Source organism: Netta rufina (assembly GCF_964035555.1).
Source record: "Netta rufina genome assembly, chromosome: 10".
Lineage (NCBI taxonomy): Eukaryota > Metazoa > Chordata > Aves > Anseriformes > Anatidae > Netta > Netta rufina.
In genome coordinates this window covers 5,359,081-5,384,809 of record NC_140133.1, presented here as the reverse complement: position 1 = coordinate 5,384,809, position 25,729 = coordinate 5,359,081, and the positions used below count along the sequence as shown (strand labels likewise).

Sequence of the window (25,729 nt, the reverse complement as noted above, 5' to 3'; positions counted from 1 at the left end):
AAAATACAGCACAGGAAACACAAATACAACCTAGTGATGTAAAAGCCCATCTGAAGTGAACCACACGTAACTGCATGGAAGGGAACACATACATCGCTACTCATATTCTAATAAAACAATCCTAACCACGGTGATACAAAGATAGGCAGCTTGAGGAAAGGTCAGTCCAAAGTTTTGTTGCCACGTTCAGCCCCACACCCACACTTTAAGCTCTAACGCGTGGTGGGAGATCCTGCAGCGGACCCGTAGGTGGGGAGGACATTTCAGCAGAAGCTTACAGTTGGGGAATTTTCAACGAATTTATGATGAACAAATAGATGGCTTGATTATGATACTGCCCGTGTTACACTCCCCAAAACGTTCACAAGTGGTTCTGGTATATTTGGTTCCTAGTTCGTAGGGCAAAGGGAGAGCATTTGTGGAAAAAGAATCTTAGGTGAATACTGAATAGTAGTATCACTTATGAGATTTTTGTGAGAGATTTTAAATAGTTTATTGATTCGATGATTCATCCAAAACAAAACAAAAACTTTTGTTGTTGTTGTAATGCGTTAGAAAACAACAGCGGCTGTTAACTGACGGGGCTGGAGGCTCCCCGTACAGGCCGCCCCCCCCCGAGCCCGCCGTGTCCGGGCGCCGCGTCCTCCATTTCCTCGCGCTGCCGCCAGCCCCGCAGCCCCGCCAAGATGGCCGCCTCTGCCGGGCGGCGCCTCCCGCCTCGCGCCCGGCGCTCGGGGCTGCCCGGGCAGGGACGGAAACCGTGCGGGGAGCGGCGGGGAGGCCGCCGGGGGGCGCGGGGAAGCTCCAAAGGGGCCGGGAAGAGCGGGGCTGAGGAGGACGCGGCGGGGACGGTCAGCTCCGCGGCCGCGGGGCGCTGAGGGGCGCGGGGCCGCGGGGTGCGAGGCGGGGCGGGCCCCGCTGTGCCGCAGCGCCCCGCCAGGGGCCGCCTGCCCCCCTCCCCCCCCCCCCGGAGCGCGTCACGGGAGGCGGGCCCCTCCCCCCTTCCGCCCGCGCCGATTGGGCGCCCGCGCTCGCGACGCCGATTGGCCGCTGGGGGGGGGAAGCGGGCCGCGCCCATTGGCGGAGAGGGGGGGCTCCGCCGGGCCGTGCGCAGAGTAGTAGGGAGGGGCGGGGGGAGCGCGCGGGGCCGTGTGCAAGCCGCGTGTGGCGCAGCCAGAAGGGAGCGGAGCGGGCGGGCAGAGCAGCGCGGCCTCTCCTCGGCGCCTTCCCTCGGCGCCCTCCGTCCGCCGCCAGCCGCCGCCGCAGCGCGCCCGGCAGCCCGCGGGTAACGGCCGGGCCGGGGGGGGAGGCCCCGGGAGCGGGGGATGGCGGCGGAGGGCGAGGGGATGGCGGCGCTGGCGCACTCGGGCCTAGCGCGGGAAAGCGGGGCCGGGCCGGGCCTGGGCGGCGGGGCGGGGGGGGAAGGGAAGGGAAGGGGGTAAAGGGGGGGGTCTGTGGGGGCTGGTGCGGGTCTGTGCGGGTCGGGGCCGCTCGGGGAACGGGGCCGGGCCAAGGGCTGGGCGCGGGGCGGCCTGGGCCGCACCTCTGGGCCGAGGTCCTACGGCAGCCGTGTGCCCCGGCCGGGCCGCAGGGAGAACGGGGGCAGGGGGGGCGCGGGGAGGGCCGGGGGAAGAAAGGAGGGGAGCGGAGGGGAGGGGGGGGACGGGAGGGAAGGGAGCGGGAGCGGGGGGAACGGGCCGCGGGGAGACCTCACCCCGGGGGGGGGAGGGGAGGGGGGAGAGGAACGGTGCGGGGAGAGTTGGGGGGGGGGGGGGGGGTGCTGGGAAGCGGCTGCACTCAAAGCTCTCTCTCTTTCCCTCTTTTTTCTCAACTTTTCTCCTTATTTTTTTCTCGCCCTCCCGAGCTGAGCCCGGCCGGGGCAGCGGGCCCCCGGCGGCGCGGTGTCGGCGGGGCCTGGGCCCGGGCGCACCACGTGGCCGCCCACGTGCTGGGCCCCGGCGGCGGCTCGGGGCGAGGAGCCGCGGCGGCTGCTGGCCTCCCCCCGGCACGGCCCCGAGCCCGAGCGGGGCCTATAAATGGATAGGAAAAAGAGCCCGCGGCAGCTCCGCGGCGCGGAGTAGTGGAGCTGCGTTCGATTTGAGTGCTCGTCAGGCGTAGTTCTCGAGTAACCGCTGTTACTCATTCAGCACGCAGAGTCGTCACGACGAATTATTAACTTTAAGAGCGCGTTTTATTTCTGTTGCAGCGCTTAATTAGAGCCCGTGGCTGAAGCCTTAGGGTTGCCTGCTCCGTGTTTTCTTCCTCAGCGCAGACTGGCCTAGAGAAGCAATCCTGTGCCCATCCAAAGTGGAAAGAGTTAAACGAGTTCTCTAGAGTTGGAGGAGAACCTTGCCAGTTATGGGGCTGATCTACCTTTTCTTTTTCCTTAAATGACTTAGTTAACGTCTGGACTAGCTTTTACATGAAGTTTGCACGTTGCTGATACTGCATTCTGAAGTTCAGAACTTGAAAACAGCCCAGATAGCAGTAAGAATGTAAAGGGGAAGAATGGAATGTGCCCATTTGGTAAATAGCCTGTAGATTGTCACAGCCTGCGTGCTAGTGAGTATGGGTAGGCAGAAAGAACAAAAGTTAATCAAAAGAAGTGTTTTGTAACTCTGTTGTCAATTTGTAGTCAACAAAGCTATCCAAGAACTACAAGTTGATTCAGATACCTCAATCTTAATGTCTTTCTGACCTGGCTTCTGACCTCACAATAGGGGTCCAAGTTCTTGAATTTTAGTTAATATCCAGAATTCTCAAATCAGGCAGTCAAGTTTGCCTGTGGAATGTAGTGAGGAGATCTGGATTTGATGGCTCAGCTCTCAATTGCTGGAGGTTTTCTTTCTCAAACTGCTTTCTTCTGGAATTGAAGTATTTTTACCTGGTGGTCAAAATACTTAATTATGTATGTTTTCCTTGTGAGAAGAAAAGCTGGAGGCTGAAGCATCACTAATTCTGTGTACACAGTCACGGTCACGTGTCTTGAGTTCTGGACTTCCCAAACATTCTTGTTGGGAAATAAACTTCTTTATGGGTAGCATTTATTTTTAAATGAGTAATATTTTGATTGCTCCTTTGAAACAAAATGCTGACACTTCTGACAGTACTTCTTTCTGTTTCTTAATCTCTTGGAAAAGCAGAGCTCTGCCTGCTCTTGCGTGTGTTTTTTGCTGTCTTCAGCCTGGCTGTGGGCTGACTTGTCACATTCAGGCTTGGTATTGTTTGTTGGTCACCAACAGCCTGGATAGAAATGGCTGACTTCTCAGTCTTTGCCTCCTTGATGCAGCTGATTTGCCAAAGAGCTCTTAAATAAGCATGCTGGTTTTAGCAGTGGGTTCTCTTTAGTCCCTCCTTTGAAGGAGTGAAGTTCTATTAATACCAACTGGATGTGATACTTGTAGATCAAAGGAAGCATTTGGTAAGTATAATAAATATAATTGCCACTGTTCCATTGGACTTGAACTATTAGCAAGCTGTCAAATTCTAGAGAACTGCTTGTATCTAGAGGTGTCTGCGGTATGTCCTTGCAACTATTTTCTGTTGCTCCCAAAGTTGTCCTCTTCTCTCTGGTTTAGTCTGTCCCCTACATAATCCACTGCTTGTACTGACAGGACCACTCATTCGCTTGTCTCCAGGAGACAGTAACTCCTGCTCAGTATTGTGATCTTGGGTGTCCATGACTTTCTGGTTGTAAAATGTGACCGTAAGTGCATGTAAAGATGACAGTTTTTTTTAGTAAATGTATCTAAAATAAAATTAGTGATGGTTCCCTAAATAAGACAAAAGAGAACGTGTTTAGAGTGGGAGACATCAGTTTTATGGTTCTGATCCTTTCTACCTAGCAGTTTCCCATATATGAGAACTCCATTGACATAGCAGGGAGCAGCACAGGTTCTGGCAAAAACACTTAACTGCTGCCTGTGATGAAACTTCTGCTACCTGTTGCATTGATCAGGGTTGCTCAGTAAATTCTAGCTTCGACACGTTACCTGCTTCTGTAGGTTGCAGTCAGATTTCTTTCAGATAGCTGGAGTGAGCGTTGTGCGCTGGTGAATTGCCAAGAACTCATTTGTCCTCTCTTTAAAACTCTGGAGGATAGCTTAGGTTCCTCCTGTGAGGAGCCCAAGTTAGTTCTGCTTTTGTCTGTTAGAGCAGGCTTCTTTTTTTAGATGGCACCTAAAGCAAAAGCAATAAAACAGCATTGCAGTGGAGATTAGTGGTAGTTCTTTCCGTCGCCTGGTCTGGATCGGCTACTAAAACAGACTGGGGTATTTCTGAATGTGTGTGAAGACATGATTTAGTAAATAGTTGTAAAGTGATTTATTTCGGCTTCAAACTCCGGTTAAGGAGGCCTGTACAAGGAGTTCTGGTGAATGTCTGCCTTCGCTCCTTCACAGAAAGGTGTGATTTGAGGCAGCTAGATTTGTGTTTCTCTCAGAGTTTTGGAATCTTATGCTGAGCCACGGCCTCATCTGGTCTGTCTTGCAGAATAATTCTGGAATGTCAGCAGGGGAGGAGTTAGTTTGTGTAATGCATTTGAGCTATGGAAATCATTGATAGATGTGACTGAGAGAAAACAACCTCAACAAGCAGCCTTATCGTAGAAGGCCTATTTAAGGTGGCCTTGATAGATAAAAGGGACTGTTGAGAACTTGTCTGTAATGCCAGTGTGAAGAAGTAGTGACTAACTTGAACTTCAGTGGATTTAAAACTAGTCTTTTTTCTTTTAAGTAACTAAAAAGTGGTGTCCAAACTGCTTGGAAGGTGTCCATTTAAGGACTCGCTGTATGGAACCAACCTCTTCTGGATATTGTTCATTAAAAGTGTTGGCTTAATCTGAAAACTAAACTCTTACTTTTTTTTTTTTTTTAAACAGTTTACATTGTTGAGGAACTTTGTCCTGTATAAGGCTTCTTAGAATGGGAGGGTAAATAAAACTAGTGTCAGCTGACTGCACCTCCAGCTGGTGAACTTGCGTTCAGTTTCAGATCTTCTACACAAAGAACGCAGATACTAGACGTAAAAATACTGGTGAATAGAAGTCCAGACAAACGGTTTGGTACTTTCGTATGCCTAAAATACCTGGAGATGGAGTGCTGTGCTTTGTGATCCTATGCTAATAACAGCTGTAGCCTTCAAAGGTCTGTGTGCAGGGAAAAAGCGGGCCTCTGAAGATAAAGGTTGCAAAGTGAATCTTCTGTTCAAGTTGTGCAGAAACTGTTGCTTATTGTCCTCTAGATTTCTTACTCAGTTTGCATAATCCTACTTGGCCAATTTGAGAAATACTAGGGGAAGAGAAACTTGAGTTTTTTGTTTCTTGAAGGAGTGGCTTTAAATAGGAGACAGTTTTGGATCAGATGTAAAACTTGTTTTCAAATTCCTCTGGGGCAGTGAGTGTTGTGCTCTTTGTCCCTTGTGCAGGTAGTGACTGGCAGACAGATGTAGCTGGCTGGTACATCTAGGCATAAAAGCTTCTCCAGTGCATATCTAAAGGAGGTTTAGTTCACCAATAAACCATTTGTCTTTTACCATAGGTTAACCTGGGTGGTTATGTTAGGCACACAGGTAACTGCTGGTGATACTTATTACAGCATGATGTGGCAGGATTACCTAGTGCGTGGTTCCAGTGATGCTGGAGTTGTTACTTACATCTGTAGAGACGTATTCAGTGCAGCTGAAACTGGTGCTGTACTGTTCCACTCTTGGGACAGCAGTGCAAGGCCTCTTCAATAACACCTTAATGTGCTGACCTGTAAGAGTTGCAGGTTGAGTGGGGACTATGTCCCAACACGTAAACCGGAGACCCCATCTTGTCTCATGGAAACTTAAAGCAGCATCAACTATTGTGTCAAGACCAGCTCCTGCAGTCAGCTTTGCCAGTGTTTTTCTTCTGCTGTGTCAACATGGTTGCTATGAAAACAGGCCGAAACAAGAGCACACGGATACCAGCTGCTGCTACCATAGTAGGCAGCTCTTCACCCTTGGGTGTCCTAATAAGTTAGAGACTTTGAGCACAGAGGAAGTAGTAAATACCTGCTAGCATGTGAAAAGTCTGAGTTATGTATAAAATCAAGAGCTCATAGAAAGTTGTTTTGTTCTTGATGTCTGTTGAAGATCTGCTCGCATCCTTTCATTGCAGAATTTCATTTTAAGAGCAAATATTATCTGATCCAGTTGGAATGTAGATGTGGGATTACAGAAGTAGCCTATTAAGCTTCACGTCTCATGTACTTTAAACTTTCCTGCTTTTATTGTGGTGGGGAGGATGGATGGTCTCTGCAGAAGGCAGCTGGAGAGAAAGGAACTCTTCTGAGGGAAAAGTGACAAAGCTTTTTTAAAGCTTATACTATATCCATTTAAGTTCTTAATGTCAGGATGCTAACTCTGGTTCTTCTTGAGGTTGTGGTGTTATTACTGCTTCTTTTTTGACTCCCTTCAAGATGCTACTCATCCATATTCTTGGTAATTTGAGATGTTTGACAGATGTTCTGTTTGAATAGGCTAGCAGTTCTGGTTGTTACCATTGTTTCATATTTTTATTTGAAGGTGTCCCTATGGGAACATACAGAATAGTCTTTACTATTTTGGTATGCAACTTTTAAAAGTTGTGTGTTTTTTTTGTTTTTTTTTTTAAGCATTCTATACCATGATGTTGTAGGGTTATAGGAAGAACAGCCCGGGGATCAGGTACACTAACAAAACATAGGGCTAATGATTCTGCTTCCGTTGAGTTAAGTGTAATGAATTGGGAGAGAGCATATGAAGTATTCAGCTTAATATATGTATTTATAAACGAGGGCATTTTAAACTTGTCTTCAGGCAGACTTTAAACAATATCCACTTTAAATATTTAACTTGCTCTGCTGTTTACAGTTCCAGAAGCCATGCCTAATTGCTTTATACCTTAGGCAAGCTAAGGTACTGTGTCTGCAGTCTCTTTAACCTATCCCATCCTTGCCACTGCTTCAGTGGTCTGTGGCAGACCGGCTTCCCCGATCAATGAGACGCCTTCCTCCATTCCCCAATATGGGCAAAAGTGGTTTGTACTGTCATGGACAGGCATGCCTATCCGATGTTTCCCTAGCATTCTAAGAATGTTTTCCAAGTTAGCCTTCTAGATATCTGGCAAGTCTCTGATGTCTTTTAGGGAAGCCAAATGTCTTGAGCATTTTCTTCCATGTAAACTGAGGAGTGAAATACGTATCCTGAAATGTAAGTTAATATATTGAAGTGAACTCTGAGAAATGACTATTCTTTAGGTCAGATAACTGCTCTTTATATCATAAAAGAACTAACAGATACTAAGCTAACTCACTCTTCAGGGCCTTAGCTGTAGTATTGCCTACTCTTTAGCTTTTAAAAGGAGCTTTTAGAATGTAGTTTGGTTAGTGAAGAAAAGTAGATGCCAGGTACTCCAACAGAAAGAAATGACTAGGAAGAAACGGAGATAAGTAGCTGGCTTTTGAGTTTAACTGAGTGATGAGAAGAAGGTATTACTGGAGGAGAGCGTGACAGTAAGGCTGTTACGATCATGGGTATGTCTCTTACCTGAGCCTGGGGAGGGAAAGTGTTCTAAAAATGTATTTTATTTTTTTTGCCCTCAGGCAGGTGATCTGCAGCCATGAGCAGCAACGAGTGCTTCAAGTGTGGGCGTACTGGCCACTGGGCTCGGGAGTGCCCAACTGGGATTGGCCGTGGCCGTGGGATGAGAAGCCGTGGCAGAGGTAAGTGATTGCCATGGTTTTCTGCTTAAATATACAGTAAGATGTCTCCAGCTGTCTGTTGTCAGTGCTATGTCAAACTGACTTCAGGTGAGCAAAAGCTGAGACGTAAATTGGTGATAAACTTCCCTGGTTCTTAAGTCTGCATAAGAATTATGCAAGGGCTCCTGAGACTAAACTGGATGTGTCAGTTCAGCTGCCAGTGTCCTTGATGAACTCTTAGGGATTAAGTTAAGAATATTCTTAAGCCTTTTTTTCTCCTGTTACCCATTTCAAGCAGGCTTCCAGTTCATGTCTTCATCTCTGCCGGACATCTGTTACCGCTGTGGTGAGTCTGGCCATCTTGCCAAGGACTGTGATCTTCAGGAGGATGGTAAGTATCACTAAATATTCTATCTCTTCAATTACATGGACAGAGGTCTGTGGTTGAAGAGAATGCTATTGTTCACTGCTTGCATAATTCGCTGGAAGCAGAGTAAATGTCCTTCATTAGAAGCATGCTACACCTCAGTCTACCAAGGTTTTATAGTCTTGTTTGGTATGTTTTTCTTATTGTGGAAGCCTGCTATAACTGCGGTAGAGGTGGCCACATTGCGAAGGACTGCAAGGAGCCGAAGAGGGAGAGAGAGCAGTGCTGCTACAACTGTGGCAAACCTGGCCATCTCGCTCGCGACTGTGACCATGCAGATGAGCAGAAGTGCTACTCTTGCGGAGAGTTTGGACACATTCAAAAAGACTGCACCAAAGTGAAATGCTATAGGTAAGAGCATCTACTAATACTCAAAAGTTGAGAAGCAGCTGTTAAATCTGTCTGAAAAGCTGGCTTCAAACTGTTGCTTGTGCCTGTACCTGCTACAGTGTGCTCATGAGTGCAGTATTTTTCACCCCCTCCAAGATTCCCTTCTGTGGAGGAAGGGAAAACACGTTGTATCTGAGTTAAAGCCAGTTATCTTCATACAAGGCTAAACAGGAGAATCATTAGAATGAGGAAAGTCTGGCAATTAAAAATAAGTAAAATCTGTGTTTGCCCTGTGGTTTTGGCGTACACAGTGATCAGTGTAAGTTGATCAGTTCCTGGTTCATACCTCGTGGAAGAACATGAGAACGCTGAAGCAGAAGAATTGAGTACAGAACAAGTCTTGCATGAAATCAAAGTAGCCAGCACGGTTGGCAGAACAGTAACTTCTCTGGGTGGTTTGGAATCAAATCTTAATCTTTTGATTCTTTTTTTTTTGTCTGCAGGTGTGGTGAAACTGGCCATGTAGCCATCAACTGCAGCAAGACCAGTGAAGTCAACTGCTATCGCTGCGGCGAGTCAGGGCACCTTGCACGGGAATGCACAATTGAAGCTACAGCCTAATTATTTTCCTTTGTCGCCCCTCCTTTTTCTGATTGATGGTTGTATTATTTTTCTCTGAATCCTCTTCACTGGCCAAAGGTTGGCAGATAGAGGCTACTCCCAGGCCAGTGAGCTTTACTTGCCGTGTAAAAGGAGGAAAGGGGTGGAAAAATCAACTTTCTGCATTTAACTACAAAAATGTTTATGTTTAGTTTGGTAGAGGTGTTATGTATAATGCTTTGTTAAAGAACCCCCTTTCCGTGCCACTGGTGAATAGGGATTGATGAGTGGGAAGAGTTGAGTCAGACCAGCAAACCCTCTCTGGGTTACATGGAAGCGATTCTATGCAGGAAGAAAGAAATTCTGGAAGTGTCTTAAACTTCCTCATAACTTTAATTTTATTACAATGGCCTTGGATTGTCTGACCTCAGTAGCTGTTAACACCAAGTAATATCTGTATCAGGCCCTACCTAGAGCATATAGCTGAGTGGGAGTAAATAAACAAGATGCACATGCCTGTTAATGGCCATGAGAGAGAGAGAGAAATCAGGAATAAACTTAAAATAACAGTAATTCAGTCAATGAATGTTCATGTTGGAGATACAGAACGTAATGGGAAGCTTTTGAATAAATACTTCAAAGTAAATCTGAAACCCAGACATCAGTGCTCATAGCATATACAATTTGGAGCTATTCAGGAGTTGCAAATAAATGCATTTTCACAGAAATCAAGATGTTATTTTTGTATACTATATCACTTAGACAACTGAGTTTCATTTGCTTGTAATCAGTTTTTAAAGTAAGATGGTAAAAGCAATTGAAGTCCTAGAACATAGAAAATGTAATTTTAAACTATCAATAAAGCTGGAGGAGGAAGGGGAGTTTGGCTAAAGTTCCTTTTGTTTATTTTTGGTTTTCATGTACACAGTGCAAAATAACATATTAAAAAGGGGTATGTGGAGGTGTAAAAAGTTCAGTTTGGACTTCTCTTTTGTTCTATCTTACGTTAAGTTTCCATCCTCTAGCATCAGACCGTCCATACACTGAGTATGTAGGCCTTCTAGACTATTGCTGATCTGCCTCTGGTGTATGTGAATGGTTTGTTCTCATGGGGGGCTTGCTACATATCTTATCTGATGCTGATAAAGCACTTCTTCCACTTTGAAGTTGTCAAAGGCACATCACTTGTTGGATGTACAGCACATTTCAAATACAACCTGGAGTAGTTTATTAATGTGCTAGCAGTATTTCAGCCTTCACCACTGTGGGCCTTGATGCCCTTCTTGTAGTGAGGGGCCCAAAACTGAAAACGATGCTCCACCTATGAGCAGGCCTCAACAGGGCAGAGCACGGGGGGGCAATCACCTCCCTGTTCCTGCTGGCTGCACTACTGACACAAGCCAGGATGCCGTTGGCCTTGGCCACCTGGGCATACTGCTGGCTCATGTTCAGGCGAGCATCAATCAGCAACCCCAGGTCCTTTTCCTCTGTGCAGATTTCAAACCACTGCCCTGAGCCTGTAGTGCTGCATGGGGTGGTTGTGGCCAAAGTGCAGGACCTGGCACCTGAGTAGCAAACTCAGGCTGAAAATTTGAAAGCCTGTAGAAGTCTGAGCTGCGTTTCGGGGAGAAAGGGAGAGCGGGGAGAAAACATTTTTAATAAAAGTACTAAGCACTATGTAAACAGCCCGGATCACTTGACTGACATCCTGAGTGGGATTTTAGAAAGTCTGCGCTGATAATACTGCTGAGAGGGATGGAAGGAAGCTGGTGAAAGCTACTTGGAAGCATGTAAAATGAATCCTCTTGCTACTTGGAGCAGTACAAAATCCAAGTACTTGCTTCTGTCTGACAAATGCAGAGGGCATTTCTGGAGAGTGCAAAGCCCAAATGATGTGGTGAGAGCTGCTGCAGGCTGCTCATGCCTTGGCGGGCTGCCCTCAGCCATGCTGTGTGCTGAGCAAAGCCTGTCCTCTTGTGAAACTGAGGCGTGGGGAAGGTGTTCTGGCCTGACTGTTTTCATTTTACTTCTAATTGCTGCTATAAAGAACATGAGTGCACTTTGAGCCTCAGCCTGCCCAAACCCTTATAAATTCCGTGGTTGGAGCAGGCAGGCTGCCTTGGGGTCGCCTGAGCTGTGCACAGTGCTTGTCCTGTGACAGCATCACACACCTACAGCCACAGAGCTTTGGGGTTTTATTATTACAAAGGCCTGAAAGCCTCTGGGACTTAGCCTGTAGCTTTGTATGCGTATGTACATAAACACAGGTGTGTCTGTGTGTGTGTGAGGGCTGCCAGTGCTTCCTGTGCAATTCAGTGACTTGTGAAGGTCTCGCAGCTACGGCTTCTTTAGCACTCAGCTGCTTAAATCTCGGTTTAACTAAGCCTTAACGTGGTCCCAGTTTTCAGGGGGAACAAAGCAGTACGGCAATCGCGCTGTTTTGAAACGCGCAATGTGGCGCCGGGAGGCTCGGGGCCTGCAGCGCCGCGCTCCCTCAGCGCCTCACACTGGGTTGGGCGAGGAGGGGGGGCGCAGCCCGTGGAGCGCAGGCGCAGCGCGGCAGAGCCCGGGGCCGCGTGGCCCCGCCCGGCCCGCTGAGGCGCGATTCCGCTTCCGGGCGGGCAGCGGCTGCTTCCGGAGCGGAGCGGAGCGGAGCGGGCGGCGGGAGAGCAGCGGCGGCGCCATGGTGAGCGCGGGGCCCCGGCCCCTTCCCCTCCCCGCTCCCCGGGGCGCCGCCGCCTCTCACTCGCCTCTTTTCTCTTTTTTTTTTTTCTCTCTTTCAGGCTCGCAACGCGGAGAAGGCCATGTGAGTGCAGCGCGCCGCTCCGAAGCCCCCGCCCTGCGCAGGGCCGGGCCGCTCGCTGAGGGGACGGCCTGAAGGGGGCTGCGGGGCTGGGGAGGGGCTGCGTGCCGGGGGGTGCAGTGACAGGACGAAGGGAGACGCTCTGAAACCCAAAGAGGGTCCAGTGCAGAAGCTGCAGCAGGGGCTGGATAATGAACGTGGAGTTTGTTCTGACAGTTCACTGGTTTGGGGCAGTTTCCATTCTTGGGACAGAGGTGACAGGCCAGACAGGCGTCTGGCAGCGTGGGGTTTGGTATAACTTTTGCATGGGAGAGCCTTGAGCAAAATCAGTCTTTAAATCTTAATTCTCCTATTGTGTTTCCAAAGTACCTTTTCAAGAAGGTTTTCAGACTGTGCATTTAAAACTACTGAATTAGAAGCTCATTAATGTATTCGCTTTGCATTCATTTTACTAAAATATTTGTTGAGTTTTAATAGGAGTTCAAAGAGAGACTGAATGGACTACAGCTGTGTAGTACCTGCTGAGGTGCTCTCGCACAGTGATACAACCCAGTGCCTGCTGAATTGGACGGTGCAGCATTTCGTTCTGGAAATGCCTCTCTGCTCCTTAACAGCAGATGGAGCCCTCGATAATTGTCTTACATGCAGAGCACAGATATGTAGCTAAGGAGAAGGTGTTAAGTGCTCTCTCAGTTGTTTTGTGCTTTTTAACATAACTATTGAATGTCTTGTAAATAAATAAAACCATGCATGAAAAAATGGGGTCTGTATAGTCTCAGCTTAGTTGTAAGAGACTTATTTTAGGCATTTTAATAAGCTTGATTGCAAACTGCTGCCCTCAATTTTTTTTTTTTTTGCTTTTTGATGCTAAGATAAGTACATCTTATGCTTGTGTTTGTAACTAGTCCTTTTGCTGTTAATATCTAACACATTGGAATATGTTAAATAGAAAAATTAATTAGCTGCTTGCCAGGGTTTGTCTAAGAAATTAACCGCTGAGGAGTTGGTAGAAGAGCTGGTCAATGAATGCGTTTCGTTTTCTACAGAATGGAGAAAACATTAACTTTTCTTAACATTCATTAGGTCTATAATATTAAAAACAAACAAACAAACAAACAAAACAAAAAAAAAAACACCACCACACTTATGGCTGTTGAGGTGTGGATACATTTCTTTTTTTTTTTTTTTTTTAGGACGGCCTTGGCAAGATTTCGTCAAGCTCAGCTTGAGGAAGGAAAAGTTAAGGTATGATGTAAAAAACTAAAGCTTTGTTAGCTCTGATGAAGGGTGGAGTGCAAGCCATGTACGGACCCATGTAACGGTTTCCAGAAAGACCATGCACTGCATTGAGGAATCGTATGGGAGCTTGGCATTAGTCATCCAGAAAGCAGTTAAAGCAGGGACTGTGTTTCACAATGACACAAAAGAGAAATCATAAATAGAATTTTCTTAAATAACTGCTTAAAATACTGGTAAATAATAATTGCTTATGGTAGTGTTCTAACAAAGTAATAACCGTGGAACAGAGGGTCTTCAGGATCCTTCTGAACTCGAGGCTTGCACATAACTGCAGTGGTGTGTTGTTAAACCAACACATGATGTCTGCATCTGATCGTAGTTCTCTTGGCTGTTACAGGGCCTTTGGGGGGGGGAGGGCTGGGGGCTGGAAATGGCATCAGATTTACAAAGTTGGTAAGCCCATTTTAGACGTTAAAAAATATAAGCATATTGTATTGCAAGAAGTAGCAGCCCTAAACCCACATAGAACCTTAGTGAATGATTTTCAACTCTCTGGATGTTTCTGTATGTTTTTCACTGAATCAACTCAAATTGCAAGAATATTTATGTAGGGATGAGAGTGTTCTCAATTTTCTTTTAGACAGGCTTATAATTTTTAACTTTGGTAACTGGCAAAGAAATTCTGGAAGTTCAAGTGTCTGGTGTTCGCACTGTAGGGAGTCATGTTTTACGCATAAGATGGGACAGTTTCTGGTATGCTATGTGAAGGAAGACATATATATTTATATATAAATATAAATATATATATATATATAAATTTATATATATATAAACAGAAATATATATCTGTATATATAAAAGGGTTGACCTGTGGAAGTGCTATAGGGAAAGGGGCAAAATAATTGCACGCGGTGCTAGAGGTAAGATGAAATTGTGAAGGTTGGGGAAAAAAGTGTTTTTAATTAACAGTAGTTGGGAGAGTACAAAATAAAAACATCCTGAAGAAAAGTTATGGAGTTTAGGTAGTTGTAACAGAAAGAAAGGCCCGAGCTTAACAGCTGCTTGGAAAACAGTGGATTTTATTTAGATACTAGTATATGGAAAATTGTATGAATGCAGGTGTCCTAGATGAAACATTATTCATCTGTGTAGTGATATGAAGGATTAGGTAACAAGTTTTGTTTTGAATAAAGTGGGATTCTGTAGTTTAGAGTATTCTGTGGTAGTTTAATTTGGCAGGTCTGTAAGTAGTCATTTTTTATCCACTCATTAAAAATTGGTGGGAGCAGAAGGTACTGGAGGCTGGTAGCGTAGTTTAGGATTAGTCAAGCAACAAAGTTTGCGTGAAATGCTGTGACCATATTGATGCTAGATTGTGTGTTTTGTTTTTTTTTGTCCAACAGGAGCGAAGACCTTTCCTTGCATCAGAGTGTAATGAATTGCCTAAAGCTGAGAAATGGAGGCGACAGGTAATGTGAATAGATCTTTATAACTCTGTAGCAGGTTGAACTTCTGTAAGCAGGCTGTCTAAAACAGGCACGCTAAATTTTTCAGACTTCAGTATACTGACAGTTGACTGTGGTTTAATTTAGACAGGAATATCATACAGTTCACCACACGTGTTCAGTGGAGGTACAACCACATTGTAATGCCCAGGGCTGTGTCCAGTTGGGTTTTGAGTATCTCATGGGATTGGGATTCCATTTCTGTGGGCACCATAGGTACCATAGGTATGGGTACCAGTGTTTGACAGCCCTTTTAATGAACTTTTTTTTTTTTCTGTGGATGTACTCAGAATTTCCCTGGTCCGATATGAATTTGTCACTGCTTGTCCTATTGTCATGCACCTCTCCAACAGCCTGCCTTTGTTTTCCCTATACCCTCCAGAAGACAGTAGTAGGGTGTTCCCCCCTTCTTCTCTTTTTAGGGTTGACCAAACCCATCTCTCTCTCAGCCTTTCCTTGCGTGTTTTGTGCTCCAGCCCTCACTGTGTGGATGTTGTGCTCCAGGTGTGATCTCACAAGTGGCAAATAGAGGGGAAGAATCACTTCACGTGCTGGCCATGTTCTTGCTAACCCAGTGCAGTGTGAGGTTAGCTGGTGCTGCAGTGTTGTACCATTGACTCCTGTTGAGCTTTTTGTTCAGCTTATTCTTCAGAAGCTGCTTTCAGGTCATTCAGCAGCTGGCCTGGACTGTTAAATGGGCTTATTCTTGCCCAGATGCAGGCTCGGCCTTTTTCTTTGAGGGACTTTGTGGAACTCTGTAGACCCATTCTCTAACCTATCCAAGTCCCTCAGCAGCCTTTGCTCCCTCCATCTGGTCTCATTGTGACCTTTCCAAGAGTGCATCCAGGCTGTTAGAAACTTTAAATGATGCTGACCCTGGAGGGGTGTCGCTAGTAGTTATCTGCTAGCTGAAGTTCGTCCTGTGTGTCACAACCTTTTGACTCTGGCTTGTCCAGCCGGTGTTGGTATTGAAATGGCACTGAAAGGCTTGCTAAAGCAAAGGTAAACAGCGTTCACTGAGCCTGCCAGCACATCATAGGGCTGGCCTGTCGGACGTTCCTCTCTTCCCTTCTTTGCCTGAAAAGTCAGAGGTGAAGCTATTGGGTATACTTATTAGGAATTTGTTTATGATAACTGATGTAAAATAATTGCATGTATTTTAAGCCTCTGAGGTACTATATTAGTCCAAATAAAATCTATGTTGATACTTGAATTTGGTAGTCTCAGATCCACTTTCTGGATCAAAAAGACAACTTCAAGAAGGACCTTTCTGGGCTTTCTAGTTGGTTGTGGGTGGGTGTTTTTTTTTTGTGGAGATGTTCACTTCTGTTTTCTTATTTAACTAGATCATTGGCGAAATTTCCAAGAAAGTGGCACAGATTCAAAACGGTAAGATTTTTCTAATTAAATTTTATCTGTTTGAATCTCTGGTCCTAACCAGGAGATCACAGTATTCCACGTGAGCAATACACCTCTGTTAAATTGCTTAATTTCTTGTTTCTTTTCCCTTTAACAGCTGGATTGGGCGAGTTCAGAATTCGGGACCTGAACGATGAAATAAACAAACTTCTGAGGGAAAAAGGACACTGGGAAGTCAGAATAAGGGAGCTAGGAGGTCCTGACTATGCTGTAAGTACAGATTGTTTTGTGCTACATGGTGGTTCTGCTCACAACTGGAGTGAATAATGAGGAAAATCCCTATTTAATTTATATTTATAATTTATTAATTAATTTAATTTAATCCCTAAATATTTCTTCCATTGTGATCTAACATTTGTTTCCATGATGAGCAAATTTGACTTTTCATTTGGAGTGCTGGCTTGAGGGGTCTTACCTTCCTGTTAAAAGTGTATGTTAGTGTTCTGGTTTTATCCACTGGTAAGCTTTTATTTGATTCCATACCGTATCAGCCTGTAGAAAAGTTTCTACATGGGTCACCTAGTTACTGCTGAAAATGAAAGGAGACTAGTTCTCGTTTGCCAAAATATCAGAAGTGTGTTTATTGTCAGATGTAGTAGTGCTTATTTACAGGATACCTGAACATGATAGTACAGACAATAAGAAGGCTTTACATATTCTGTCAAAGTGAATCAGGTGTGGGTACTTCATTGTTTTCATTGTTGTTTTAACTGTGATTTCTAGTAAAGTAGAGAGTGTATAAAGATGAGCTATGAGGGCATTTTATTTGTACGGTTGTTTGAACTGGTACAGCTTATCTCCTTTCTTAATCTTTTAACCTATTAAGATGCCTCTTTTTATTAAGGAATAAAACATAAAGCAACTGTCTGTTTATTTTTCAGAGGATTGGACCAAAAATGTTAGATCATGAAGGGAAAGAAGTTCCAGGAAACAGAGGTTACAAATACTTTGGAGCTGCAAAGGATTTACCAGGAGTTAGAGAGCTTTTTGAAAAGGAGCGTAAGTAAATAACAACTCTTCCTAGATACAAATCTGCGTAGTAGTATTGAGATACCACTCATGTTAGACAGTAAATTTTACTAGACTCTTTACTATAGTACGTAGGGAATCCTAGTAACTACATATCCTGGCCTGTGTCTTAGATCAGCTACATGAAGCACTGAACTCAAGAAATTAATTAAATGCTATTTCTTTGGACAAAGAGCACCTTTGACTCTTTACAACTTAATAAAAGAGGTGTAGAAAAGACTGAACTGTTTTCTACTGAGTTCAAAATAGTAAGTATTAATAATCTGTAGAAACCTTCCAGCATAGCAGGTTGATTTTAATGGTAAACTATAGGAATTAATACTCTGAGTTCAGAATTTAAAAAATAAATAAATAAAAAATTGAACATAATTTTAGATGCAGGAATCAGCTGTCATAATAGGAAAATCTAGCTGTAAGTAGATAAAACTGTGTATTGACTTCTCATAGAATGAGAATTACTTGAACTTGAAAATGAGGCAAGCCTGCTGAATCAGCTCTGTCTTGTTTGCTGTCTCAGGAATTATGGGAGGTACTACCTGATCTGCAGGAGCCTGGGCCAGTTCTCTAGTTTCTTTCATATAGTCTTGCTCAATACTGGGACCCCAGTACAGAGAAAAATGCATGACAGAACGTAGAGTTGCTAGATGGTGGCAGCTACGTGACAGGAAGCATCAGGATTGTGCAGGCCAGAGTAAAATACCAGTACTGATACTGGCAACAGTTCAGATCATCCAGTGATAGTTAGATTATTGTGGTAGTTATAGTTGCTGCAAAGTTGGTGGGGGTCAGGAATACACTGCAAGCTATCAAGGTTGACTTTTTGAATGACAGACATGTATTTTTCAAGCCCTTCCGCCACCCCGAAAAACTCGAGCTGAGCTTATGAAATCCATTGATGCTGAATACTATGGCTACAGAGATGAAGATGACGGTATTCTGGAGCCACTGGAACAAGAACACGAAAAGAAAGGTATGCAAGATTCAAAAACCTCTGTGAGTAGTTATCTAGTTTTTCTTAGATATGTAGACATCAGAATGTTCTGGTAACCTTTAATGTAGAGAGAAGCCACTCTACCTCTTTTTGAAGTAATAACAAAAATGTTTGCTTTTATGTGTGTACTACTTCATGGCTGTGTTTTCTAGAAAATCTCATTCTGTATCTAGCACCCTCTTTCTTGGAGAGAAATTGGAGACCCACAGTTCCAGAATAGGCAGTAAAAAAAAAAAGTTCAGAGTTCTTACTTTTTATTTAAAAAAAAAAAAAAAAAAGACACTTCTCATGTCCCATACTGTCAGTCAAGACCCAACCACCTTTTGAATAACATGCACTTTTTTCCCCACTATAGTGTTCTGTAACAAAGCAACAGTCTTGCCTGGTCTTACTGGGGAAGACAGAAGGACCAAGGAAGTCATTTCTCCAACTTCCAGCTTGCACACATTCCTGTCTTTTCTTTGAAATACTCCACTTTTGCCCAGACCCAGCACATATGATAGCATCTGGAAATATTAGTGGATGAGCTTCTCTGCCTTGAGAGAGAAGAGAGTAGTTATTACCAGAGTAGTTATTTTGTATTTAATTGCAGGTGTGTTTTTTTTCCCTGGTGGCGTTTGTCTGTAATCCTTTCCCCTAGATACAATGGCTGCTAGGAGCTTGTCAGATGAATGGCCTTCTGAAGCGTAGCTGCCTTTGATTTGGTTTAAATCTCAAGTTAAGGTGAACTGATGCTCCCTTGATACTCTGAAGAGAAAACAGAGTTCCTCTTCAGGCTACTAAAATTAATTTTAATATCTCATACCCCAGTTTCTTGTGCAGGCATGAAAAGTTCTACTCCAAAGTACACATCCTTTTCTCTGTATGGAAATGGTTTCATATTTTTGATCATCTTTGTCACTCTTCTCATAAACCTTTTCCAATTATGCTGTTCCTTGAAACATGGAGTGGAGGTGACCAGAGCTACACATAGCATTTAAGATTCAAGTCCACCACGAATTCTTTCTTTATGGTGACAATTACATTTTATCAGTGATTGTCACTGTCCACTCTAAGTAGTTCCTAACAGTCTGTCTGGATTTGGCTGCGTGTTGAATTAGGTTTTGTAGGTGATTCAGTGTCTTTCTGAACATTAAATTAGATCAAGCAGGAGAGATAATGAACTCTGAAATTATTATTTTTTCCCCTGGATAACTTGTGCATAGCTGGCACATAGGTACTTAAATCACATTTGTGTAAAGCATTTCTGGAGGGTGGAGTGAGAGGCACTTCAGAGTTGTCTTTCATCTTTACAACTGTTAGTGGTTTCATATTGTTGATAAGTAAAATTCCCCTTTGAAACGAACACTTTCGCAGTAGGTGATACTTTTTTATATCTGTCACCTTATTCTCCAGCTTTGTTCCTACTGACTTGCCCAGAGAAGACATCAGAATTATGAGTTGAGTTCTTTGAACCCTCTTCAAAATCCAGCACCGTTTCTGCCATCTGGTATTTGTGTAGTTTTAAGCAAGAAACCATACACCTTCGAGAGCTTAGCTGTTCTGTAAATAGTTGTTTTAGCATTTCTGGTGAACACTCATTGATCCTGGGAATTCGTTACTATTTGCTTTGTATGTTTGTTTTATAATACCTTCTATTGATGCTTCAGCTGGAGGCAGATCCTCATTGCTCCATACAAAACAGTCCTGGCAGGTTCCTCCACAGAACACAGCAGATGAGATCATTTTTTTTTTTCTTGAATAGTTTTGCCATTTCCTAGTGCTCCTTTTTGTATATGACTATCTCTTCAGAATTAGGAAAAAAAGTTTAAATAAGACTGGAGTTAAGTAGGTTGAGTTTGTAACTGTTTTTAATACCTAGTGGCTCTTGATAATGGTCATCTGCTTGTTACATTTACCCCTCCTCAATGATGAGATCTTCACACTATTGTGGCGTCTTAGAGCCTTGTGACTTACTGGCTAGGTTACAGGACAGGGAGGAAGGAGGAAAAAAAGGACATACTGCACTTACCTGTGTCCTGCAGTGTAGCTTGGAGCTTTAACCCAGGTGAGCAGTAGCTGGCGGACAGACAGTCGCTACCATAGGAAGGGAAGTTGTGTGCATTGCCAGAAAGGTGTCTCACTCAGTGTTTGTCTCACACATCCTGCTAACTGCAGGCAGGAGAGGTAGCCTGTTTGCACTCATCTGGTTGCTGAAGGAGATTACCATCTTTGGTGATTGTGCTACTTCAAATAATAAGGGTAGAGGTAGAGATGCTAGCAGAACCAATACGTGGAAATGAAGCAAATGGGTCAGGGGGAAATGCATAAAAGAGCTTTGGTTCGAGTTAATGTGGCCAGCGTAACCCTGAATTTGTCTTTCAGTGTGCATTGCAAGGAGTGTCTTTTTTTTTTTTTTTTTTTTTCCCCCAGTATCGTTAGTACAAGATATCTAGTGTTCCCTTTGGGTCACTTGTTATCTAGGTTCTTGTGACTTTCACCATGTGATCAGAAGAGTTAAATTGTTGTAAAACAAAGTATTGAAAAAAAATGTAATTTGTGTAGCTTTTACGTTAAGAAACCACACAAAACACAGTCATGTGCTGCTGGTTAGATCTTGCTTTCTTAGGGAGACCATTTTAATGTTCACTTTGGGAGCCAAGGGGAATGACTGTTGAATTGTATAGTTGTAGGCATTTCTACTGCTTAGTTGCATTAGTTTTGCACTTTGCTGCAATTTTTAGGCACTTAAGTTGTCACTGACGAAGCTTCTTAAAACTTGTGTCAGAGCTCGTAGTCGCTCTCAGTTGCATAATGAAGATAGGACAGCCTAAACGGTCCTGGCTAGCAGGCAGTTACAGAATTGGGAGCATGCTACAAAATAAGCAAGAAATGCACCCTGAGATGAAAAGTACTTGTGTGGGTGGTCATTCCGTGGAGTGTAGTCACATTTAACGAACTACATGTACATGGCGACCAGGATTCCTGTAGCTGCTGACATGCTAGAAAGCTGAAGTCACCTATCCTGGTCATGTGGCTCCTTGTTTCTGCGTTAACAGGGTCACTTGGTGTTTATTCATGACACTCAGAATCTAAAATGTACCCCAGTGAGTACAGTGACAGTGTGCTACTTACTAACATGGGATTTTGCACAGACAGCATTGACATCAAAGTTCTACAGTAAGTGCATATTACAGATGTAGAGGATTTAACTGAGAAGTTTAAGTCTTTGAAAAAAAAGCTTTGGAAATTGGAGACAAATTGAAGGAACTCTAGCTTCCATTGTTGCAGGACTGCTGTTGAGGAAATTGGGGCTACTGCTGGACCGTGCTGCTTTAAATGCTCTCACATACACTTGCTCTTTTCCTTTGCTGAACAGTTATAGCAGAAGCAGTGGAAAAATGGAAAATGGAGAGAGAGGCACGACTTGCAAGAGGTGATGAGGAGGAGGAGGAGGAAGAAAATATCTATGCTGTTAATGAAGATGAGGTATGTGATGGTTAAGGTGATGTTACATTTCATGTGTCTTCTGTGCTGCCTTATGGAAGAAGAGAGATTTTGCTGAGAACCTCTCTGCTGCTGAGTTCTGCCCTTCTTTCTGCCTAAATTCCTATTCAGTTGTCTCTGTTTAGTTTTTAAAAAAAAATAAATTAGTAGATAAGTATGTTTGGTCTGAGTTTACAAAATGATGAAAGCTGGCAGATAGGAAAGGCATTTTGCTAGAGAGAAACAACTAACGGTTGGCTGAGACCTTGTGATTAACTGTCATTGCCTGGACTGCTGGTACTGTACAGTTGTGCGTTACCAGCACTGCTGAGTCACACTTCTAAGTATGATCTTACTTCAGTAATAGAATCGTAGAATCATTTAGGTTGGAAAAGACCTCTGAGATAAGGCCAGCCCTTAACCTAGCACTGCCAAGGCTACCACAAAACCATGTCTCTGAGCACCACATCTACACATCTTTCAAATACCTCCAGGGCTGGTGACTCAGCCACTTCCCTGGGCAGCCTGTTCCAGTGCCTTGGCTCTGTCAGTGAAGCAAGTTTTCCTAATATCCACCCTGAACCTCCCCTGGCACAATTTGTAATAATACAAATATGATTTTTTTTGTATAGTAAATTTCAGGCCATCAATTTGTAGCAAAGCCATTTAATGTTCAGGGGTTTGTTCACAAGTGAATTTTGATACAAGGTTTTGCTGATGCTGCAGTCATCGCTGTTACTTTCTGCTTTCTTCTTCCTGCACCCAGAGGCAGTAAGGGAAATGAAGGATATTCCCAGTGTGCTCTGAGATCTGTAAAAGGGATACTGAAAGCCACTTCTTATTTCTCAGTCCATACCTAAGAGGGTTTATTACTAGAATGAAAAGGAGGTAGTCCGTAAGTTAAAACTGGTTACTGCTTCTGTATCTTTGTGTTATTTTGTGATTCATAAGCCCATTTCTTAGGCATGAGAAAGAGGCAGCATAGAGCTATACAGGGAAATGGTGCGTATATTTTATATTTTTTAAGGCACTTGCTTTCTTTTTGATTGGCTAGCTCCTCTTTTGTTTATAGCTTTGCTATTGCAGCCAGAGTTCCATAGGAAAGTAGAGGTTGCGGCCTTATGTTCATATTATTTCCACAACAGAGGAAAAGCCATGTGAAGAAGAAAAGCAACAATTCCGAAAATGTCAAAGACCGTAGGATCTGAATGTAATGCTTGTCATATTCTGTTGTTGTTTGGTCCTTTTCACCTACTTCCTGCATTTTTGTATCCTCATTTATTTTCTCACTGGTTCCTTCTGGCAGATTTGTGTTTGACTCCTTCAGAAAGTAAACTTGATGTCATTTTATTTTTGTTTGTTTTTTTTAGTCTGATGAGGAAGGTGGCAAGGAAAAAGATGGTGAAGAAGGCCAACAGAAATTTATTGCACATGTCCCAGTGCCAACTCAGCAGGAGGTAAGACATCAGGAAACTGAATTGCAGACACGTGCTCTTGCTATTGCAAGATACATAATTTGTTCCTTCAGTGATTTTATCCTGTGACTGTTTGATCCTCTTGCAAATGCTGTGGAACTGCCCGCAACTATGGTACCATTGCTATACCCCTCTTCATCTGAGAATTTCCTAAACCTTGATAAGTATTGCATAACTTGGAATATGTTGTGGTGTTACCACAGAATCACAGAATTCTGGGGGCCCCAGATCTGGATGCAGTGCTCCAGGTGGGTCTCATGAGAGCTGAAGAGGAGGGAGAATCACTTCCCTTGACCTGCCAGCTACCTTTCTTCTGATGCAGGCCAGGATATGGCTGGCCTTCTGGGATACAAGCACAGTTTTCCAGATTCTGTTCATTTTTTTGTCCACCAGTACCCCCAAGTCCTTCCCCACAGGGCTACTCAACCCATTCTCCGCCCAGTCCATATTTGTGCTTAGGATTGCCCCAACCCAGGTGCAGGACCTTGTGCTTGGCCTTGTTGAATTTCATGACGTTTGTATGCGCCCGCCTCTCAAGCCTGTCAAGGGCCCTTGGTGGTATCCCTTCCCTCTATTCCACTCATTTTATACCAGTGTAAGCCTCTTAACTTTTACTGTTAATTTCTTGTGCTTCCTCCTGTTTTGCTAGCTGGCTATTCTGAGTTTCAGCATCTCAACTAAGCTGAATGTCTTACTTTTATACTTCCAGATTGAGGAAGCTCTTGTACGGCGAAAGAAGATGGAGCTTCTTCAGAAGTATGCTAGTGAAACTCTCATGGCACAGAGTGAAGAAGCAAAAAGACTTTTAGGATTATAATGCTGCATGAGTACGTCCTGGTTTTATATAATCCATCCTAAAGCACCAGTTGGATGTATTCTGACAGCAGTCACTTTTAGCTCTAAAAGTCCCTGTGAATGTTGAGAGTAAGTTGTGATCACGTTAGTGTGCTCTACAAAAGGAAAAACACTTTTTTGGTCAATCTGCTAAGATGACTTGCACTTCGGTGCTGTGAAAGATCAAGCCTAGATTAGCATGGTTTCTACATCTCCAGTAACAGTCTTCAGTCATTTCACTGTGTGAAACACTGTGCAGCAGCACATCTTACAGGTAAACCAGCAAACCAGGTGACACCTTACATTGCTAGAGAAATCTAACTGATGTTACTGCCGGTCTGTTTCCTGTATCCATGCTGTATGTGAACATATTTCTCATGTTAAGTTTATCTGACCTGAGTCCAGAAGTAACTTATTGTGTTGTGCCTGGTTAGTTTCACAGAATAGCTCAGAACCTGCTTAGAGAGAGCTTGATGGCAGATCCTGAATGATATTGAAGTTGATTTACTTCTTTATATAACACATGCAGTATTGTCCAAAAGCTGTTACTGTTTTTATGGTTTGGAGCCGTGTGTATGAACTGTTCAAATGCTGGATATTCTAGCAGCTATTGTAAATACTTTCATTTTTGCAATACCTTGTTCAAATATTTTTATTAAATTTTATACACACTAATGTCTTGTTTCATTCTAGTTCAAAGGATTGTGCTCTTTACGCTAATCCAAGTCAAAGAATAGGGTCATAAACAATCATCCACACAAGGATTTGAAGTTGGGCATCCCCTCCTGCTCACGGCTTATGTGAAAAGAGGCAGATCACAGCAGAGGGCTTGTTTAGGGTCTGAGTGAGTAACGCTGTTACACAAGTCTGAGTGAAACTTTAAATTGGACTTCTGTAGCCATGGGGTAGAAGTGCTATCTAAGGAATACACTATAAACAACTAACCACATCAGAGACTACAGAGTTTCTAGATGCTTTTAATATTCAGCTCTATATTGTAATGTAAAAGCATACTAGTCTGTTTCTGACTCAATTTTGTGTTCTCTGAGTTGCAAGCATCTTTCTGAAGCTGTTTTTACTTTTTGCTGCTGTCTCATAAGTGTTTTCTAGTCTTGCTTTTAGAAAAGCTAATGTACTTTATCCACAGGTTATTTGTATTGCTGTAAAAGATAACACTTTCCTGGAGTTCCTTCCCTGAAATGCCTGACCACCAAGAATGGAAGAACAGGCTCCTTTCATGTTGGAGGTTTATGGACAGGCAGGACTGGATCAGAGCAGTGTATTTCACCTACGGAAGAGATTGGTATGGGAAAGCTAAGGGCTTTGTTGCCTGGCACTCAGCCACAGAGTTCCTGGAGCTTAATAAATTGGAAGTCTGGCTGTTAAGTCCTTATCAAGCTTCAGGAGTGTTAGTCACCAAACCATAGTATGGTGAAAAGGCAAACAAAAATAAGTGAACTAGAGCTGCCAAATGGCCTTGCCAAAAAGGCATTTAAAGTTTAGTTGTAAACAGCCCCATGCCAACCATGCTTCTATGAGACTGTCCTTTTTTAGTTTCTTTGTTTAGTGTTTTTTTTCTAGTGGAAGAGTACTTGTAAGAAAAATGCATGTCTTGCGGCTGATTTGCTAAGCTATACACTGCAGATAACCGAACTAGATTTAGAGGAGAAAAAAAAAATACTAATTATTATGGCCTGATTCCGTTTGGGAGATTGATAGTAGCTATGGTTGGTCCTTTCTGTCACCATATACATCTATAGCATGAAAGACAAAAATGGACAGATCAGGGCAATGTGATGATGAGAAAAGGCATACAAATGAATAAACAGGAAGAATGATGAAAAAATCAGGACAAGATAGTAATTGCATTCGTGTTCAAGAGAGTTTGTAACAGTCCTGAGTAAGA

General features: G+C 43.7%; 2 protein-coding genes across 5 annotated transcripts; both read left to right on the top strand.

Moving 5' to 3' along the window:
- Positions 1 to 1,117: 1,117 nt before the first annotated feature.
- Positions 1,118 to 9,944, top strand: CNBP (CCHC-type zinc finger nucleic acid binding protein). Of its 4 annotated transcripts, none has more exons than XM_084292648.1 (5): positions 1,118 to 1,285; positions 7,608 to 7,727; positions 8,002 to 8,097; positions 8,283 to 8,484; positions 8,967 to 9,944. In XM_084292648.1, the coding sequence occupies exons 2-5, from the start codon at positions 7,625 to 7,627 to the stop codon at positions 9,082 to 9,084; spliced, it is 519 nt and encodes a 172-aa protein (XP_084148774.1). In that variant the 5' UTR covers positions 1,118 to 1,285; positions 7,608 to 7,624; the 3' UTR covers positions 9,085 to 9,944. The 4 variants fall into 4 exon arrangements, with proteins under 4 accessions (XP_084148774.1, XP_084148776.1, XP_084148775.1 ...); XM_084292650.1 differs by having other exon boundaries at positions 1,119 to 1,285; positions 8,005 to 8,097; XM_084292649.1 differs by having other exon boundaries at positions 1,120 to 1,285; positions 8,286 to 8,484.
- A 1,744-nt stretch (positions 9,945 to 11,688) lies between these two features.
- Positions 11,689 to 24,423, top strand: ISY1 (ISY1 splicing factor homolog). The gene is made up of 11 exons (XM_084293051.1): positions 11,689 to 11,749; positions 11,847 to 11,869; positions 13,060 to 13,111; positions 14,509 to 14,574; positions 15,957 to 15,999; positions 16,127 to 16,239; positions 16,911 to 17,028; positions 17,906 to 18,028; positions 21,408 to 21,517; positions 22,885 to 22,971; positions 23,699 to 24,423. The coding sequence occupies exons 1-11, from the start codon at positions 11,747 to 11,749 to the stop codon at positions 23,804 to 23,806; spliced, it is 846 nt and encodes a 281-aa protein (XP_084149177.1). The 5' UTR covers positions 11,689 to 11,746; the 3' UTR covers positions 23,807 to 24,423.
- Positions 24,424 to 25,729: the final 1,306 nt, after the last annotated feature.

Excerpts from the sequence above, each read along its gene's own strand:
- CNBP (XM_084292648.1), top strand. The coding sequence starts at position 7,625 with ATGAGCAGCAACGAGTGCTTCAAGTGTGGGCGTACTGGCCACTGGGCT. Across the intron at positions 7,728-8,001 it reads GATGAGAAGCCGTGGCAGAG|CAGGCTTCCAGTTCATGTCT; the intron begins GTAAGTGATTGC and ends ACCCATTTCAAG. Across the intron at positions 8,485-8,966 it reads ACCAAAGTGAAATGCTATAG|GTGTGGTGAAACTGGCCATG; the intron begins GTAAGAGCATCT and ends TTTTGTCTGCAG.
- ISY1 (XM_084293051.1), top strand. Across the intron at positions 11,870-13,059 it reads CGCAACGCGGAGAAGGCCAT|GACGGCCTTGGCAAGATTTC; the intron begins GTGAGTGCAGCG and ends TTTTTTTTTTAG. Across the intron at positions 13,112-14,508 it reads TTGAGGAAGGAAAAGTTAAG|GAGCGAAGACCTTTCCTTGC; the intron begins GTATGATGTAAA and ends TTTGTCCAACAG.